The 19,763-nt window shown below is 46.9% G+C and overlaps 1 protein-coding gene across 1 annotated transcript in view; it reads left to right on the top strand.

Moving 5' to 3' along the window:
- Pi3K21B (phosphatidylinositol 3-kinase regulatory subunit alpha) overlaps positions 1–19,763 on the top strand; it is a 545,568-nt gene that overhangs the window by 61,244 nt on the left and 464,561 nt on the right. Inside the window, exon 5 of the mRNA XM_071687293.1 lies at positions 3,239–3,334. Coding sequence (XP_071543394.1) covers positions 3,239–3,334 — 96 coding nt within the window. The remainder of the gene's footprint in view (positions 1–3,238; positions 3,335–19,763) is intronic.

Here is a 19,763-nt window from a genome sequence, read left to right as displayed (position 1 = left end):
TTATATAACGTTTCTCTGTAGTTTTAAGGAAAAACCTGGGGGGTGGGGGTTTTCCCCAAAGATGAAAAAAATAGCTCCTGTAGGGTTTTGTTAGGGTAGTATTAGGTGTTTTAAAGGGTTTTGCTAGGTTGACTTAAGGTTGGTTGGGTGACTTAAGACTGGTTGGGTGAGTGACTTAAGGTTGGGTGAGTGACTTAAGGTTGGTAGGGCGACTTAAAGTTGGTTGGGTGGGTGACTTAAGGTTGGTTTGGTTGGTTACTTGGTGTCTAGTTCTGTTATGTACCGTAGTCAACGTCGAGTTATAACCATAAGTCTAAGGGGAAACAAATGTGTTCTTCAGGTGTTGAAGATGATGATCCTGTGATCATACACCACCTCAGTGCGCGTATGGTTATGCCAGCAGATACTGGTGCCTCTAATATGCTTTATATTTGTCCTCTTCCGGCATTCCAGTTTTGATATTTTCCTGGGATTTTTCTTTTTTCAATTTGTTTTGAGGACGAGGCAAGCTTTTATAGATCAATTTCATCACAGATTAAGACTCCCAGTTTTCCCCCGCGTTTAAGAAATGCTACAGTGCTGTATTTTTGGCGTGAAGGGTAGGGTGGAGCGTGTGTGTGTGTGTGTGTGTGTGTGTGTGTGTGTGTTTATATTGATATACGAGGGGCGCAGTGGTGCTGGCGTGGGCCGTGTGGGTACGAGCGCGGATTTGGTCCCTGCTGCTGCTGCTACAGGCAGGCAGGCAGGCACGCGAGAGAGAGAGAGAGAGAGAGAGAGAGAGAGAGAGAGAGAGAGAGAGAGCATGACAGTAGTTTCATGCCCTGGCTAGAAGACCCTTCCTCGCATGACTTCACCAGCAGTGGCGTCAGGCACAGAAGAAGCAGTACTCGCTCTACTGATGAAGGTTACTAAAGGGTTTCTATTTTTCTGCTGATTTGCTTCGAATTTTGGCTACGTTCACTTCTGCTGAATTACATACACATTTTGCGTTTTTCCTGCTATTTTTTTTTCTATCTCTCAGGTTGTTTCGTTACTTGGGGGTGAGAAGGAAAATTGGTTATATTGATGCTTCCCAGGGCTTTAACAGAGCTGGGGAGCATCATCTAGCAACCATCCAACCGTCTCTGTCACCACCAAGTAAAGAGACATACGGAAAAAAAAAGCATCTTCGTGAGTATTACATCTTCTCTGGAAACGCAATTCAAAGTGAACATAGCCAGAATTCGAGGCACCTCATTCAAAGTTTATATAACATAGTCAAGGTTCGAAGCACTTCAGTCATAGTTAACATAGTCAAGGTTCGAATTACTTCTGTCAAAGTTAACATAGTTAAGGTTCGAAGCACTTCAAAGTTAACATAGTCAAGGTTCGAAGCACTTCAGTCAAAGTTAACGTAGTCAAGGTTCGAAGCACTTCAGTCAAAGTTGACATAGTCTAGGTTCGTAGCACTAAAGTCAAAGTGAGACCTGAGTGTGTGTGTGGTACTGTCCTTCAGTCGAGTGAGGAGGTGTTGCCACATCGCTTACCCGCCGCCGGTGTTTTACATGTGAAGCCATCATTATGCCCTCCTGGATTTGCATAATGGAGCAAAATTTCAGAGGGTGGTGATTAGGGAGGCGCGGCGCGGTAAACGTGATACATTGCTCCATTTCCAGGGCCCACTGCGGCTCCTGGTCAGCAGGACCTAGCGGAGCGGGACTCCCGGATGGAGGCTAAGCGGCTACTCCGGTAACCACGGCTTCAGAGGCCGCTCAGCGCCTCGCGTCGACCAACCGATTACACCTGCTTTACCAGGACAGCGTAAAAGCTCGGAAACTGCTCTAATATGACTGCTGAGGGGAGGGATTCTCCGTACTATCCACGTGGGGAAGGCGCTGGAAGACCTATAGCTTTCTGACCTGCTCTCAGAGATGATGCCCCACAAACTTGACTCTTTTGAGGATCTTGGTTTTTGCAGGTACCATCAAGAACACTGGGGGTAGGTCATTGGAAGGAAAAGCTTGAGAATATTGAGAATACTGTAAGTATCATGGAGGCCCACGTCTCTTCGACCTAATTACGGGCTTAAGAATTCGAGTAAATGTATTGCACACCGCAGGAAGACGGCCGTGGCCCCTCAAACAGGAACTAAACAGCTTGGCCCAAGGCACACCAGACCCACGAATAGTCTGAATAACTTATACGTTATTGTTGTGGAGACGGTTCGTTCCGGGTTTGGACTTTTGTAAGGAAATACGTGTGATACTCTTGCACGTTGAACAAATGTATTTAGAATATTTGTATGAGATGATACTCGTCAGACACACGTTCTTGCACGTTGAACAGATGTATTTAGAATATTTGTATGAGATGATACTCGTCAGACACACGTTCTTGCACGCGCGATTCACTCTGTTTCTCACTGTTACTTGATTATCAGCACTGTGAGCTGTTCGCCGTCTGCTACTGTGGTCTTCTGTGTGTTGGTGGATGCATGGCATTAAATTGCTTGCCTGCCATTTACACCAAAATTTTTCGTTCGTTGAATATGTTCAAAAGAAAAAGAAAAAATGCCTGCCATTTACATCAGAAATTTTCGTTGGTTGAATGTCTCTCTTGACATGTTTGAACGTAAAGTTTTGCTGAAATGTATCATAACAAGAACGAATATATGTGAGTGGGTGTGGGTGTGTGTGTGTGTGTGTGTGTGTGTGTGTGTGTGTGTGTGTGTGTGTATGTGTATGTAAATTACCCATTTGTACTGAACGGGGAGGGAGTTTTAACAGTCGTGGGGTCCCATCCCTCGAACATTGTGTGCTGCCGTACATGTTTTTGAATTCATTTGTGCTGCGTGATGTATCCACGTCCCTGGTCATTTTATTCCATTCCTCCGCTACTCTCCTGCTATAAAAGTAGTTCTTTACATTTTTCTTGAGAAGTATCTAACTTAATTTTACCGTATGCCCCCTGGCTATTCTCTCTCTTACATATCTCGAAGAACTTTTCACTGTCCACGTTATCACTCTGTTGTAAATACTGAATAGACACCTTATTGTTCGTATTATGTAGATATAGATAGATAGATAGATTTATACATATATTAACCAGTTTCCATGTGTAGGTAGATAGATTTATACATATATTAACCAGGTTCCATGTGTAGGTAGATAGATTTATACATATATTAATCAGTTTTCATGTGTGATTTGTACTTATTTTGTCCTTGTGATTGTAAGATCGTGTTTCGTGTATCCTGCAGGGGGACGTCGGAGTCTGTGTGGGGCGCAGCCACCAGCCGCGGCACAGCACAACCTCGGGACGACCTTCTTCATCACGCCGGTCCTCTGCACCCACTGTGAGTACCACCTCAACCATCATCGTTGCCCTCACTGTTACCACCCACCACCACTACCACCACTGTTACTACCACCACAACTCGGGGACTTGAGGCGAAATGTTTATCCTCTTGTTTATAAACATTACTTTCCACCTCTGTTATTGGTAGCCCCCTCCATACGCTGACTTTCCTGCGGAGGAGAAGATACCTGCCTCAATCCAGGTGTCCATGACGCGGGATCGATATGCTTATCACTGGAGTAATGATTAGTGAGTATACATGTCTTGGAGGGCACCTGGTGAATTGTAAGAAACACGGTAACTTGTGAAACTGCTGCTTTGATGATTCGTGAAACTTAAGTAGTGTGACAAAAGGAATTGCGTATTTACATTTCGTAAAACAAGTCAGATGGTCGAGGTTGTACATGATGATTGTATTGAATGTTGTTATTTCCTGAGTCTATAGAGTCGTGAACACGGCTTATATTGTTCCTTCTGCCCCTTACCTGTGAGGCTATATTGTTCCTGTTGCCCCCTTAACTGTGAGGTTATATCGTCCCCTTTGCCCTTAACTGTTAGGCAACATCGTTCCTGTTTCCCTCTAACTATGAGGCTGTATTGTTCCTGTTGCCCCTTAACTGAGAAGCTACGTTTTTCCTGTTGCCCCTTTGCTGTGAGGCATGGCAGGCATATCGATCCTGCAGCCCTCCACAGTGAGGTTCAGAGCAGAACGTTTACCTTCCTCGTACAAATCTCAAAAGAAAGTGAAGCTCAGTTTGCATAGCAAGGGAGGCCTTACCCTGGTAGCGTCTCAATGGGTCTTGAGAGACCAGAGGAACCTGGCTTAGAGACCAGACGCTACTCATCACTGCGGGAGAGCCCCAAGCGTGTATAACCTCACTCGCGGAGACTTCCTCCCGAGATGCTCGTCGTTGTAGGTCCTCATTAGCAACTATAGTCGACCAGCATCATGTATGATGCAGACGGTAGTATCCCAGACAGACAGCAGCAGGCCCGGTGGAGACTTCATCACGTTCCTCGCATCGACAGTAACAGCAGGAGCGTGACACACGTTAGAATCCCCAATCCCTTCAGTAGCTGCCCGGTACATACCTCAGCGAGTGTGGTACTGCTACTGGGTGCCGTGTGGTACAACAGCCAGTCGCACCGTCGGTGTAGACGGTGCGCGCAACGAACGCGAACCTGTCTTAATTGTTGAGTGTTTAAGGAAGCCTTGTCCTCTATCTCGTCGCCCCGTCTTGGTCAGAGCCAGACAGACGGTTCCTCCGCCTCACTTGTTGCTTGAACGTGGAGGAGAGCGGTATAGGCTTGGGGGTTTTGATCGTGGTTGTTGGCCGGGGCCAAAAGTTTCCAGGTAAATGATCCAAGTTTAGGTAAGTAATCGGCAAGTTAGGCTGGAGGCGTCGACCGAGTTGGTCTCCGAGGCTTCCAAGGTGACTCCCTCTCCCCCCACAAAGCCATTTGTGGGACGAGTGAGACGCTTTTTTTTTATATATATATTTTCTTTTTTTGCCGGTGGCTGTACACCGTGCTTTCAGGACACGAAACAAGTATTGACAGCTAAAGCTGACTCGCTCGGGACAATGGCCGGCGGGGAAGAAAAATGGTGCTTCTTTCACGGCGTTGGTAATGTGGTCGTATATCTGGGGAGCGATCATGTTGCCTGCCACGCGCGAGATGGGTGATAGTGGTCATGGGTTGTGGGGGGAGGGGTTTGGTGCATCTCTCCTGTGCAGCAGATCTGGAACTCATCCTGTTTCTTCCGCCGTTGTGGCTCTCTTCCTCCTGTCTGATGCACCTCACCTTAAAGATGGATACACGATAATGGAATATATATATGTATGAATGGCTTACTTCATTTTGAACTTCTTTTTTTTTTATTAATTGTGGTTTTATGGTATTCCTGGATTTATGATCAGGCGCATTTCTGGATTCATGATCAGGCGCAGACTGACTTGGTTGGGGTGAAATCTGACGTATTGTTATTTTATTGTGTACGTTTTGAATATGTGTTAAAATCCATATTAAATGCAGAGGGAGAGAGATTTATCTATACTATCCTGAATCTGTTCTCAGATCCATATCGAACCAGGAGATTTCTATTTGTAACATTCTCTAAATTTACGTTCGGATCCATGCGGAGTTCAGAGGAGAGAACTTGCTTAGAATTCATATTTTTTTTTTTATATTCAAGTTATTATTGAATTCAGGGATTTTCTCTCTATAAAGATCTGGATTTATGTTCAAATCCGGATGAAATTACGGGGATATATATATATATATATATATATATATATATATATATATATATATATATATATATATATATATATATGTGTGTGTGTGTGTGTGTGTGTGTGTGTGTGTGTGTGTGTGTGTGTGTGTGTGTGTGTGTCTTGATAACCTCCTGAATTTATGTTCAAAAACCATGTTGAATTCTAGCAGGGAAGGGGCCCCCTTTCTGCCCGGCACACGCCATTGGGCCCATATGAAAGGTGCAGGTAACAAGTGGTGGTGGTGGTGGTAGGCAGTGCAGTAATGCCTTGGGGGTATGTAATTTTCTAGTTAAATGTTGGCCACACATCCCGTAGACTTTTTTATTACCACGCGACGACGATCCCGCTTATCGTGTGGACTCCCCTTGAGCAAGACCCGCTCCGCTCTCAAGGCGCCAGTGCGGTACAACCCTTGAGCGTGGTAGTTTGGCGTTCCACCTGACCCATAAGTAGGTCGGGTTAAGACGCCAGGACATCGCAACCGAAGGTGGTCATTCGGTTAAGGGATCTGCTCGTAGGCACTCCCCAAGTTTCTATCATTTTCCCAAAGATACATTTTTTTTTTTTTGATATATGATATTTCCAGGTGAGTATTTTGTCGAACCCAAAGTTTGCTGACTATTTCGGACGCTTGGTAAGTACCCCTCTCTGTTGTTAGTACATCCAGACGATGAGTAACGCGATGTGTGACCCCAGACTCATCAGTGATGCAAGAAGCACGCGTCATATTGTTGAGTTTTCTCCTGAATATGATCCCGAGGAACCGAGCTCCTTCCTGGAGTTGGACGTGACTGAGGTGATAAATGGCGAGTGTTTCTGGAATTGTGGCGCTCCGTGGAAGGAGGCCCCCTGTTATCTCGCTCCTGACGTTCATTTCCCAGTGGAAGGTAGGTGGCCTTCCCTGGTGGACGGGTGTATCCTGTATGGCGCTGAGCGTCGGAGTGTGGGCGGGAGTTGAGGGATGGGAGTTCGGTCGTATTGTTGCTCCGATGCTCCATAGCTTGTGGCCGGGTCCCCACCAAGATCTTCCTTAGCTCAGACACATCCACAGTCACGTTATGTTATCAACAGGACTCACACACACACACACACACACACACACACACACACACACACACACACACACACACACACACACACACACACACACACACTTCACGTGACGCAGCACCAGAGGCTGAGGCAAGAGGGGGCTGCTCAAGAAGGATGTAAGAACTCCTGACATAGTGTCAGGGCGGTGGATGGTTGGGGCATGTACCTGATGCGAGGGGACGGTTACTGCCGCCAGCTTTTACAAAGATTTATGTCTTCCTGATGATACTGAAAGCACGAGAGACGGGTACTCAAGAGTTTAAAACTTCCTCCCAGTCGTGTGCAAATAGGTAATCACGCACGCACGCACGCACGTACGCGCGCACACACACACACACACACACACACACACACACACGTCACCATGATATTGGAAAGAAAGTTGGTTGTATCAAACGGAGAGAGATGATGTCTTTTATATACTGGTGGCGCGGGCCACAGGAGGCGCGCCAGTTATAAGCCGGAAGAGGAGAGCGAGAGAATCTGGGTGATAGTTCTGTCGGGTTTGTTTCATCAAGGACATTCAGACACATGGATAGCTTCTGCCAACGTGGGAGGCAGAATTCTCTGAACCTCCTGAGCGCTGGGGGGCAGGCAGGCAGGCAGCTCACGACAAACATGCATGCAAAAAAAAAAGAAAAAGAACTTCCTCACCTCTTGTACAAATAGGTAATCATGCCCACTCCCACACAGACGCATACTTATGTATTATTATACACACGATCTTGATGCCATGTGCTCATGAACGTAGATGGATTTTATGGCTTCGAATACACTTAATATAGAAAGATTGAGAGGAGAGGGCGTGTGTGTGATGTCGCTTCGTTATCGTGGAGTTGGCTGGAGGTTTTCGAGCGATGTGGGTGCGGTTATCGTGGCCGGAAAGGGTTGCTGCTCTCTCAGGATATCCTTCCTATCATTTTCCTTGAACAGAGCCACAGGGGCACCCGAGTGCTGCTGTGCTGGGGCTCCTCCTGGTGCAAGGGTAAAGGCCAGGCCTTATCATTGACCAAGGGTCCGCACCTCCGCATTTGCTCGAGGGTTTAGTATGGCGACGTGATTAAGAATTATAAGCCCCACTGGGGCTCAAGGGACTAATAATGCTCCGGGTGTGATAACTGGGCCTGTGGTGGTGGTGGTGGAAGTGCTGCCGAAGATGTGGTACACCACAATCGCAGGTCTTCCCGGGAAGTGTCAGTGTGTGTGTGTGTGATTGTCAGTGTGTGTGTGTGTGTGTGTGTGTGAATATATATTCTTGGCTGCAGGTGACTCTCGTTCTCAGAAGACCGTCCTTGGAGTGATAATATCTCGACTCTCGGCAAGACTCGCAATTTCCCATAGGGTCATACTGCCGCTTCCTGGGCTTCCATCCGGATAAGCGCCTCCTCCGCAGATGATCAGGTTGTGTGAAGGTTACTGCGTAGCATATATATATATATATATATATATATATATATATATATATATATATATATATATATATATATATTCGTAAACATGGCGTTGCGAGCGAGCGAGCGCGTCTGTACAGCTATGTGCTACGTTGAGATGACAACTGTATCACTTACGACGGTAAGCGAAGGATTTTGGTGGCGCGCTGCCGAAACACGTCAGCCACCGTCGTAAATGAGCCGCTCGGGTTTTCGAAGCCTGACGTAAATGTCGGGAGACCATACCCAACAACATCAGTCCAGCTGGGTCGCGGTAAGTACAACGCTCGTGCGTGTGCGGCATAACAACGCCCGTTTGCTATGAAGATTTCCTTTCGTTGCGCGAGGCGGAGGATGCGCAGTGGACCATGCGTCTTCGCACTCAGCAGAGTCGTGGTTGTAAACAGCGTCTCATTGCTCGAACGTTTTCTTTAGATGTTTTATTGCATTTATATATATTTTTTTCTTTTTTTCAGACCTGAGTGATGTGTTTTTGCTGCTGCCGGGCCAGCATTCGTTAATCGTAAAGACTAGAGTTCATGAATTTTTTTCTTTTTCTTTTTTTTTTTTGTAAGTGATGCTCTTGATGCATTCGCAGTGTGACGCGCTGCCTTGTGTGAGTCACTGTTGGTGTATCACGAGGAGAGATTTGATGTCTGCTTTTGTGCCTCACGGCTCGAGGTCAGTCCCGCATGGTTACACGGCCGACGGTATCGGTGCACCTGAACATGTAGTGAATTGCCGTCCCGTTGAAACTCGTGTGTTACATTCTCTCTCTCTCTCTCTCTCTCTCTCTCTCTCTCTCTCTCTCTCTCTCTCTCTCTCTCTCTCTCTCTCTATGAGATCGGTTACGAATATATCACAGGACTTGCTCCTCTGCTGTATCGTATATCGCTCATAAACATAATAGAAGTGATTCACTCCTGTTTGTACAGAAATGGTTTGGTAGCTCACGACAGAGCTCTACGTAAATTGTACCCGACTTACATGCAGGAGGGTGAAAGGAGGGCAAAGAATAGAGTGAATTGGAGCGATGTGGTATACCGGGGTTGACGTGCTGTCAGTGGATTGAATCAAGGCATGTGTATGGGGGTGGGTTGGGCCATTTCTTTCGTCTGTTTCCTTGCGCTACCTCGCAAACGCGGGAGACAGCGGCAAAAAAAAAAAAATATATATATTTTTATATATATATATATATATATATATATATATATATATATATATATATATATATATATATATATATCCTTTGTACTTGAAGAGTAAGTCGTGTGTGTATACCTATCATTGATGTCTCATGCCCGCGAGTCCCCAAACATTACCGCGCGGGAGAAAAAAAAAAAAAAAAACAACTCTGGTGAAGAATTTCAAGGTTTTACATCACTGTTGTGGATGTGATTTTTGAGGCAGCTTCGAGGAATGTTGGCATACACGTGACGTTCTCGGCAGACGCTCTTTTTTGAAACCTTTATGGGAATTTATGAGTTTCTCTGCGTGGTGGACAACAGACGCTTCGTGCTACGGTCGTGGGGTAGCGGTTAGCGCTCCTGACCTTGACGAAATCATTCACGGGCCCGCCCGGGGGCGATCGCAGTCGGTCCACAGTCAACCCAGCTGTTCATCCTCCCTTGGAGTTGGTCGATAAAATGAGTACCTGGCTTGGGTTAGGGTACACACACACACCACTATACGGTGCGATCCCTCACTCATGATGGCCGGATGGCTTGTGATGTGTGCATATGAGTGTGAACCATACATGTCTACGTGCATACAGGTGCACGGATGCACACGACAAGTGTGTTTGAGGGACTTGCGTGAGATTAAAGTGGAAAATGACTGGGGCGAGAGTGAGGCAGGGAAGACAGAAGTTTGAGATGCGTGTGTGAGAGCACGTCCTGCGAGTTAGGAGAAGGAGGAGGAGGAGGAGGAGGGAGGAGGAGGAGGAGGGCCAGACGGACGCAAGACGACATTGTTCTGGGAACTGGTTGTGTCGGAGGCGGCGACACCGGGAACTAGCCGTGCAACACGCCACACCATGCAGCATTTCATCACCGGCTGCTCCTATCTTCCCTCAGGCAGTACCTATCCTGCCGGGGATGTGATGCAGGTTCTTGTAATGAGAGTGTTATGTTTGTCCTCCCAGGGTACACACCCCCGGCTTCTGACTGCACAGTTTCTTCGCCTTGACGTGATTTCAGGTCGCTTTTTCCTGGAATTCGTTCGTTTTCCTCTTCCAAGTGTCATTATGGGAAACGAGATCACCCTGTGTGTCGGGCTGGGGTACCGGGCCAGGGTCACCTTGTGGTTCGGGCTGGGTTACTGGGCCAGGGTCCCCTAGTGTGTCACGCTGGGGTACCGGGACAGGGTCACCTAGTGTGTCAGACTGGGGTATCGGGCCAGGGTCACCTTGTATGTCGTGCTGGGGTACCGGGCCAGGGTCACCTTGTGGCTCGGGCTGGGTTACTGGGCCAGGGTCCCCTTGTGTGTCACGCTGGGGTACCGGGACAGGGTCACCTAGTGTGTCAGACTGGGGTATCGGGCCAGGGTCACCTTGTATGTCGTGCTGGGGTACCGGGCCAGGGTCACCTTGTGTGTCGGGCTGGGGTACCGGGCCAGGATCACCTTGCGTGTCGGGCTGGGGTGGTCACCTTGTGTGCCAGGCTGGGTTAGCGGGACAGGGTCACCTAGTGTGTCGGACTCGAGTAGCGGGCCCAGGGTAACCGGGTGAACCACCCGCTGTTGGTGCTGCACCGTCAGCCCTCAACATTCATCCATGCAGAACCTGCCGAGTCCTCGTAACAGAGCCTCCACCATCACGGGTGTAACATGCTGCATCGTCTAGCCTCACCCACATTGTGCAGCTCCACCCCCAACACACTCACAACCCGCTCCACCGCTATACTCACAACCTGCAGCTTCACCTCAATTCACCCTGTAGCCTGCACATCGGCCATGACCTGCACCGGTCACAGCGTGCAGCGTAGCCACATAGACAGCCTGCCCCGTGATGGACAGCTTGCAACGCCACCACATCTACGGACTGATTACCACGCCACCGTAACCACAACATGAAGTAATCGCCTTTTGCAGGCTATAAGGTGCACCGCCGCTATTCCCACGGTCTCCACACAGGACGAAGGCATCTCCTCAACTAAAGTCGTCCCCCGGGGCAAGCAGAATTGAACATGGAATTATAACATCGATGACTCCGTGTACAGACAGTAGGCGATACTAGACCCACGCACAGATTGCGACACCCGCCACAACCTGCAGCACTCTGGCAGGTTTGTGCCACCGCTTAATTATTAAAGTCTTCACCGTGCTCGCAGTTTACGACATCGACCAAGACCTGCAACACGACGTATAATTCATAGGACCGACCTACAGTCCTGCAGACGGCCGTAGCCTGTACCGCACCATAAGGTACATAGCGTAACCTGTTCCCAGAGGGCGGCACCACCGCATTTATCGTCACTGGATGCACCCCCTCCCCCTCCTCCAGCACCGCCCATAACCAGACTCATTTTACACACGTCATGTGTTTACAGCACCTACGTACATCCTGTAAACCCGTCCGTAACTCTCATCACTGGGCCTTAACCAGCAACGCTTCATACATCCAGCAACACATGGAACACCAGCCACTATCGGCAATTATCCCCCCAACCAATTGAGCTGCTCTCCAATCCCCCCTCCCTCCCACACCTCCGCCTTACAACACACAGCAGATGATGACGCACATCAAGAAGAATCACTCCTGGAACTGCAGCCCTCGTCAGGAGCGAGCGGCTGGCGCTGGCGTTGTGGGAAACTGTGACACGTAGGACCAGTCTGGGCGAGTCCTTCCCGAGCGGGAAATTACTGGTTTAGCCCCGCGACTTGCAAGTGTTGATCCCGACGTCACCTTGACGGGTGGCGGGAACTTCTCTCCTGATGGTGTCCATGTTGTGGGGTGGGGGTGATGGTGTAGCTTGTGATGGGTGATGAATTTTTCTCTGCCAGAGTCCGACGTCTTGGGTAAGTTCGTAAATATTCTCGCGTATACCTTCCCATGATCCGTCTGGCCCTAAGTACAAGAGGCAGTTTAGAAAGTCATATCCACCCTGGAATTCTGGCCATATTGAGGGTGTTCATCCCGAAGCGTAATTTGGTGTTCTTAACGTGCCAGTTTAATGGGCTTGTGTGGAAGTATGGTGTGATTTAAGCAAGGGAAGTATGTGTTCTTTAGAGGAAAACTGGGCTGGAGGCGGATAGGGCGCGCCCTGTGCACTGACTCACCGTACGTATCTTAATGTTTCAGATTTGCACTACTAGTGGACCGTGCGTGTTGTAGACTGGAACAGCACAGCGGCCATGTATAGGTACAGTACAAATAGGTAATTACACACCTAGCGTAGGCAGGGTGTGTGTGTGTGTGTGTAGTATGTGTATACACATAAGATGGAAAACATGGTACATATACCAAGTTCAGAGACGGGGCAGCATGAATACATAACTGTCTCCTAGTAAAACACGCGCGCGCGCGCACACACACACACACACACACACACACACACACACACACACACACACACACACACACACCAAGTGAGGCAAGAGAACGGAGTGCACACCCCACAGATGGGACAGGAATGTTATAAGTGACGGTCATGTTAAACTGAAAAAAAAAGTATTGTATACAAACACTGATGAATTGGTAGTAGATAGTAAAGAGCTTGGATTTAAGAATCAGTATAGGGGAAAACGCACCTGGTGTTGTTTAAGTTTTGGAAACGAAGGTTGTTAAAGACTTGAGATCTCCCCTCCTCCTCCTCCTCCTCCTCCTCCTCCTCTGCCCACCCAGTAGGGAACGTGATAGCTAAAAGGGAAAGAGAAGACAAAGGAGGAATCACTGGTACTGCTGCAAACAGTGAGTCACGGTGGGTCCTTCTGAAGAAGGGTCTTGGGTTTGTTGTTCCCTCTCCCTTCACGGACAAAGGCACTGGCTGCATCACTCCTCGCTCTTGCTTGTCCAGGAATGTCAGGAATTCTGCGTACCTGAGTCGGAGAACATGTACCCCTGATCCCCCGCAGGCGAGTCATTATACGAATACTTAGGTGTCGGAAGAGCGGACGACTTGTGTCTGGATAGGGGTGAGTGGCTGCGGTAGGGTAGCTCTCTAGAATGAGACGGATGTCCGCTTCTTCATGTATTGTTGTCAACTGTGGCACAGTTGGCACTCTCTAGTGTCCAGTCATGAATAGGACCTGCTCCTCCCCCAGCTTACTGGCGGATGTGTCACTGTGGCACTCTTTGAGTACGAGTTTCAAAGGAGAATACAGAGGAATTCAAACAGCGACAGACCTCCAAGTCCTTTCGAGTCTGTCTATGATCGTGGAAGGTATCAGACACTCACAGATTACCGTGGTAGAATAAGGCATACAGATAAATTCAAAGGGAGTATAACCTGCAGGCAGTCACTCCGGTGTAACAAGAGACCGCGGTATCTCAGCCCTAAGAGGATATATGCAGAAGCCTTTTGTGTGTGTCGGAAGATTGTGTTCTTTGTGTAGCTTGAGCAGGTGACCGGGGCAGGTTACGTCGGGGCCGTGATATACATCTGGTGTCGTGTTTGATGGCTTCAGGTCAGCCGGTGGTTTTTAGCACAGTAAACGTTAATCGGCGACTGTCTCCTCAGAGGTGCACGGGGTTGGCGCCTCTCTGTTTACTGATCTTGTCCCAAGGAGATTTCAGCCCAAGGCAGTTTCTCTCTCTCTCTCTCTCTCTCTCTCTCTCTCTCTCTCTCTCTCTCTCTCTCTCTCTCTCTCTCTCTCTCTCTCCTTTATTTTTCCCGTAACACTATTCAGCAAACTGTCAGCACAGTTGTACTCGAGGACAAACAGACCAAGTGGTCTTTCTCGCCAGCATTTAACGGACTGATGGATGTGATGATAAGAGTAGTACTGCATGACCCTGTTGCATACCTGCCGACCTTACTGGAAAAAAAAAAGGGATCTTGCCACAGCTCCCGCCCGGCCAACTGTCATCCCGATGCCTCCTGGTGCTTTCAGAACTCACGTATCCGACCATTTCTTATTTTTCTAAGAACCTTTTATGATAACGCTAGTTTTAATTCGTTAGCTACAGTGTAATACGTCATACTTAGCTACTTTGACGTGTACGAACTGTGTGAATACAAGGTACGTATGTATGACGACAGTTATTCTAGTGAAATTTGTCTGAAGTGTCATCATAGTTACTGTATTAAGGATTATTGATGCCCGGTCCCTTACATAGTCCCTTTTTTTTCGCCTAATGAGTTTTATTGTTTGAGTAGGTATTGGTCCTGTGGATCGATGTAAGATAAGTAAAGGGTTGGAAAGCGTGGTTATGTTCGTGAACCTCACTTTCTTCCATTTCAGCATGTCTCATACCCTTTCGTAGTGTGTGGCCCAACTTATCCTTGCATACCATTTCCAGGATGGCCACCACTGATTTATCCAGACGTGCCATTTCCAGGATGGCCGCCGCATAACATGGCCCATTGTGCCCTCACGTGCCTTTTGCATTTCGATTCCCAGTCTTTCCTGTTGTGGTAAGGCCTACAGGCGTTCATTCAGAGACAGTAGAAGTAATACTAGAATACTCATTTTTTTTCAGCTGAGGCCCTAATCAAGGCCATCCCATGAACGATATATATATATATATATATATATATATATATATATATATATATATATATATATATATATATATATATATATATATATATATATATATATCCTCTAGCCTGAGCCAGGTACCCATTTGATCGACCAACCCCCTCAGGGTGGATGAACAGCAGGTTGATTCAAAATATAGCAGAGTATGAGGTTATTGTTAACGTCTAGGTGGTGAGCGATCTTTCCATTACTCGCTAGTCACCTTACTCACCCTGTACTCCCACTCAGGATTATCAGAGTCACAACATGAAAATGAAGAAAAACATGCTTGTTCGAAGCAGCCGTTAAAAGTGGCGTCAGATTGCGATGCTCAGTTGAATGAAATGGATTTTCGAGATACGATCGCCAGTGGTTATCGCGATGTACTTCACCGAATGATATCAGCGCTGTTTATCTTCATGATATTCTTCAGTGGATGATGTCAGCATTATTTATCATAGGAAATTATTTACGAATGGATTTACTGTAACATTACCGAATGGATGAAAACGGATACTCCGTTTTGGTGTTCTGTATTATTCTTCGTTAGGAGCAAATTTGAAGAAAGGTTGGCAAGTATTATCCTGTTTCTGAGTATATATATATATATATATATATATATATATATATATATATATATATATATATATATATATATATATATAACTCCTACGTATGGTGTAGGGTTTCGCGTAGGAGCCCTGTGACCAGCGGAGCGGCTCGGCTCGACCGGGCCGCACCTGCAACGCTCGCTACCCGTCGCTGTTGCCAGGTGGGAGCTGCACCGTTAAAGCGGGGTCCACGGCGTTTCATCATCTGACTCCGTGACCGGCAACTTCCAGCGCCTCCCTCACTCTTGCTTATTGTTTGTTGCATGCACCCGCTACCCCGGGAACCGTAGGGGTCCGAGGGTCATGTAGTGATGGCGCTGGTCAGAGGTGAGGTAGACGATGGTGGTGGTGTTGGTGGTGGTTTTGGGGGAATTTGGTGAGGGGTAAGATAGTGCTGGTGGCGGTGAGATGATGCTGGTGGTTGCTCGGTTTGCTGTGGTGGCGTGGTGATTTTTGGTAGTTTTGGTGGGTGGCGTTGTGGTATTTGCTGTGGAGGTTTTGTTGAGTTTGTGGTAGTGCGTTGAGGCCAGTTAGTGGAAATGTTCGCAAAGAATTGCTATGATGGTAACTTAGGCCTCAGTTTGCGGCCACAGAATGGCCGCGGCCACATAGCCCATGTTTCTTATCTCACAAAGTTGTATCCGGCTCCCAGCATTTTGAAACCAGTTGGTTGTACTTTCTGCCAAAAAAGTTTCCATATTGTTGAATTTGGCCTGAAAACGGTCCGCGGCCACATGACCCCCTGTTACTTCCCACACAAGGGTGTTTCCGTAGCCCGAGCGTGGTGTGTTTGTAGCGGTTACAAATGTGTCCGTGTATATGGAACAAACCCAACAGAGATTACATTCGCGGTTTATGTATGTATGTAAGGTGTTCACACGAGCTGGGATCCACAAGTACGGGATGTGCTGGAAGCATCTGTGGTGCCGAAGTTCATTTCTCGAGGACGAAGGATCATCAAGGTGACGTTTGTTGACAGAGGGACAGCCTGAACTGTCGCATGAGGTACTGAGGTATGGAGAAATGAGTACTGACTTTACCAGTACTGAACGACGAAATTTTGCCAGAAGGCTGGCTAGCGTGTAGCATTCACCGCACGGAAAGTATAGAGTTACGGATAACGAGTTATGCGAGTTACGTGTTGTCAGGTGTTATGTATGAGATGGAGTGTGTGTGTGTGTGTGTGTGTGTGTGTGTGTGTGTGTGTGGACCGAAAGCCAGTATTCCGCTGTGGGTGAGGCAGAAAGACAACTACTTAAGGACATAGTGGTGACAGTTGACAGCCACTGGACCGCTGGCTCACTGCTCAACTGTCATCTGAAACTCAGGTAGGTAGTACCGATAATACCTCCCCGGTCTGTGGCTGTCTACCACCAGAGAAAGAGGATGTATATTTATCGGTACTACCCTCCTGGGTATCGGGGAAAGTCAACGACGGCAGCGCACAGAGTGCTAGCAGCTGTCGAGTCTCATTCATTTGGTCCAGGTCGCTGTCTTTCTCTTTTTTTTCCTTCTTACTCACACGTGGGCTGCTGGTTTTCATTCTACAAAGCATAAGGTATTGTCTCTTCATTTGACACGTAACTATTAACTACACTTAACTCACACGATACGTTTTTCGTAACCTTAGAGTATTTTAAATCTCTCTCTCTCTCTCTCTCTCTCTCTCTCTCTCTCTCTCTCTCTCTCTCTCTCTCTCTCTCTCTCTCTCTCTCAAAATCCGGACCTCATGCGACATTTCAGGAAGCCACTGCCCTCTCTCTCTCCACCGTCGTCCACCTCCCCGCCCCAACCTGCCTGAGATCCCCCGTCCTCGCGTTGCAGTTTAACACCACAACTTCACCGAGCCCATCCGAGCTGCCACAGGCCGGTGCAGTAAACATGGCGATGTTTACTGCAGCACTGAGAGCATACGGGGCAAGTTAACTCGGTGGATTGTCTCCAGTGTTAGTGTAAACAGTGTTTAAACCTCTTCGTCTTTTATGGCTCCACTGTCTGTGCTAATGTGTTTTCTCTTAATTAACAGCCTTTGACTGCAGCTTATGAAAATGACAATGATAATAGGATAATAATAATAATAATAATAATAATAATAATAATAATAATAATGATAACATAATAATGATAATGATAATGAAAATGATAATGATGATAATAATTATATTATTATTATTATTATTATTATTATTATTATCATTATTATTATTATTATTACAACAGGCAGATATTATGATATAATAGTCGCCAGCCGTAAGGTGATAGTGTTCTGCCAGTTGTGGTTTTGGAGGAAAATTTGATAGCGTTGATGTGCGGCGGACATGTTGCTGTGAATGAGCTTCTGGTGGTGGTGGCGACACATGAGCCACCACCGCCGCCTGCGGCACCACTAACCTGTCGCACCGTCACCAGCCGCGCCACCACCCACCAACCACACTACCAACTGCGGCACCACCAACCACACTACCATCTGCGTCACCACCAACCACACTACCACCTGCGGCACCACTAACCTGTCGCACCGTCACCAGCCGCACCACCACCAACCAACCACACTACCACCTGCGTCACCACCAACCACACTACCACCTGCGTCACCACCAACCACACTACCACCTGCGTCACCACCAACCACACTACCACCTGCGGCACCCCATTAGTGACATCTCAATTTGGGAAGGCTTCCCTTACATGTGCCCAACTATTTTTTTCCTTTCCACTTTTAGGTAATCTATCCATCGATTGAGTTTCCGACGTGCTTCATATATATGGCACAATGTCTAATGTTTTCTGGTATTCCGCATACGCTCAGATAACCCAGCCTGCTTAGTTGTCTAACACAGAGCTTCCTCGTAGAAATATAAGATAATGACCTCGCTCCCCTGTCTCTCAGTCCGAAATTTATCGCCTGCAGGAAGTCGTCCATTTTTCTTTCTGAAATTCTCTTTCCCCCAATATTTTAGGACCTCACCATTCTCCTCCCTCGTAGACAGGTGTGACGTTTGCACTCTTCCACTCCTTTTGGCACTCCACAATTCTCGAATGGCGTCTTGGATAACATCTGAAGCCGTCTGTCAATTGTATTTACAGGCATCCTCAGCTCTTATGGTGAAATATCGTCTGCACCCTGACACTGATGTTGGTTAGGATCCTGTAGCGTGTTGTTTATGTTCATTATGAATTATTGTAAGGCATATCAGTGCTTTCCGTGACCTCCTCCCTATACTACCAACTCACTGGTGGTGTGGTATATTATCGAGTTTTCCACTGTGAAAATACGTGCTTGTGTGTGTGTGTGTGTGTGTGTGTGTGTGTGTGTGTGCTTGCGGGGGTGGGTTGCCACGTTGACATCATGTTTATAAACAAAGGTGATATCTTTGCTCCCTGGCTGGGTAGCAAGAGGAACTCGCTCCTCGGGTCGACCTTGGCCCATCCGTACAAGGCATGATCATAATATTGTAACTCCCTGCCATTTAAATGCACTGATAACAAACAAAATTTATTGAGATATGAAAGTAGTATATATATATATATATATATATATATATATATATATATATATATATATATATATATATATATATATATATATGCGAACAAAGTGCATATATCATAGTGATGCGCGTGGTCTAAGATATGTGTTGAAAACCATGTGGGAAAAGAGAAGTGGGAAAATGTAACACAAGTCCTGAGCGCTTTCGTGTATTAAATCTTCATATGTGTATATATACATATATCATACATAATGCCCTCCGATAGGAGGATTCGAACCTATACCACATGTGTGGGAGCTGGCATATATGTAGCTTTTGTCCTCGCACGTTGTGTTTATTTTGATGTACTTTGCCAGTTTTCCCCTCTTGATGATCCACGTAAACATGATCAGACAACGTAAAGGAAATACACTCCCCCTGCCACGTAGAGAGAAAACGTGGGTATGAACAGGGTTAAATAACTGTTTATATTATATTTACGAAGCAGATTTTCTTTTATTTTTCCATAGAGTCTCGATGAAAATAAGCCCCTCTTTGGAGAGCTCATAAGGTAGATATATGCTCCGTCCTTTATACAGGAGACTATAATGCAATATCATATGTAAAAGACACCGTGAAGAAAGTTGCATGGATAGATAGGCAGGTCTGTGGATCGATCCAGCCGGGTCGTCATCTCGGTTGTATAATAATATCAAAGCAGGATTCAGTATCGGTTTTTTTTTTTTTGGGGGGGGGGAGTCTTATTACTTTTTTTTGTTTCATCCAACTTTGCCTCAGCTCTAGCAAGTAAGGAGCTTATCCTCAGTTTTATGCGAACGGAGAGCTTCGTACCATTTTTTTTTTTTT

Source organism: Panulirus ornatus, chromosome 43 (genome assembly GCF_036320965.1).
Source record: "Panulirus ornatus isolate Po-2019 chromosome 43, ASM3632096v1, whole genome shotgun sequence".
In the NCBI taxonomy this organism is placed as follows: domain Eukaryota; kingdom Metazoa; phylum Arthropoda; class Malacostraca; order Decapoda; family Palinuridae; genus Panulirus; species Panulirus ornatus.
Note: the sequence above shows the minus strand (reverse complement) of the source record. Positions and strands in the feature narration are given on the sequence as shown.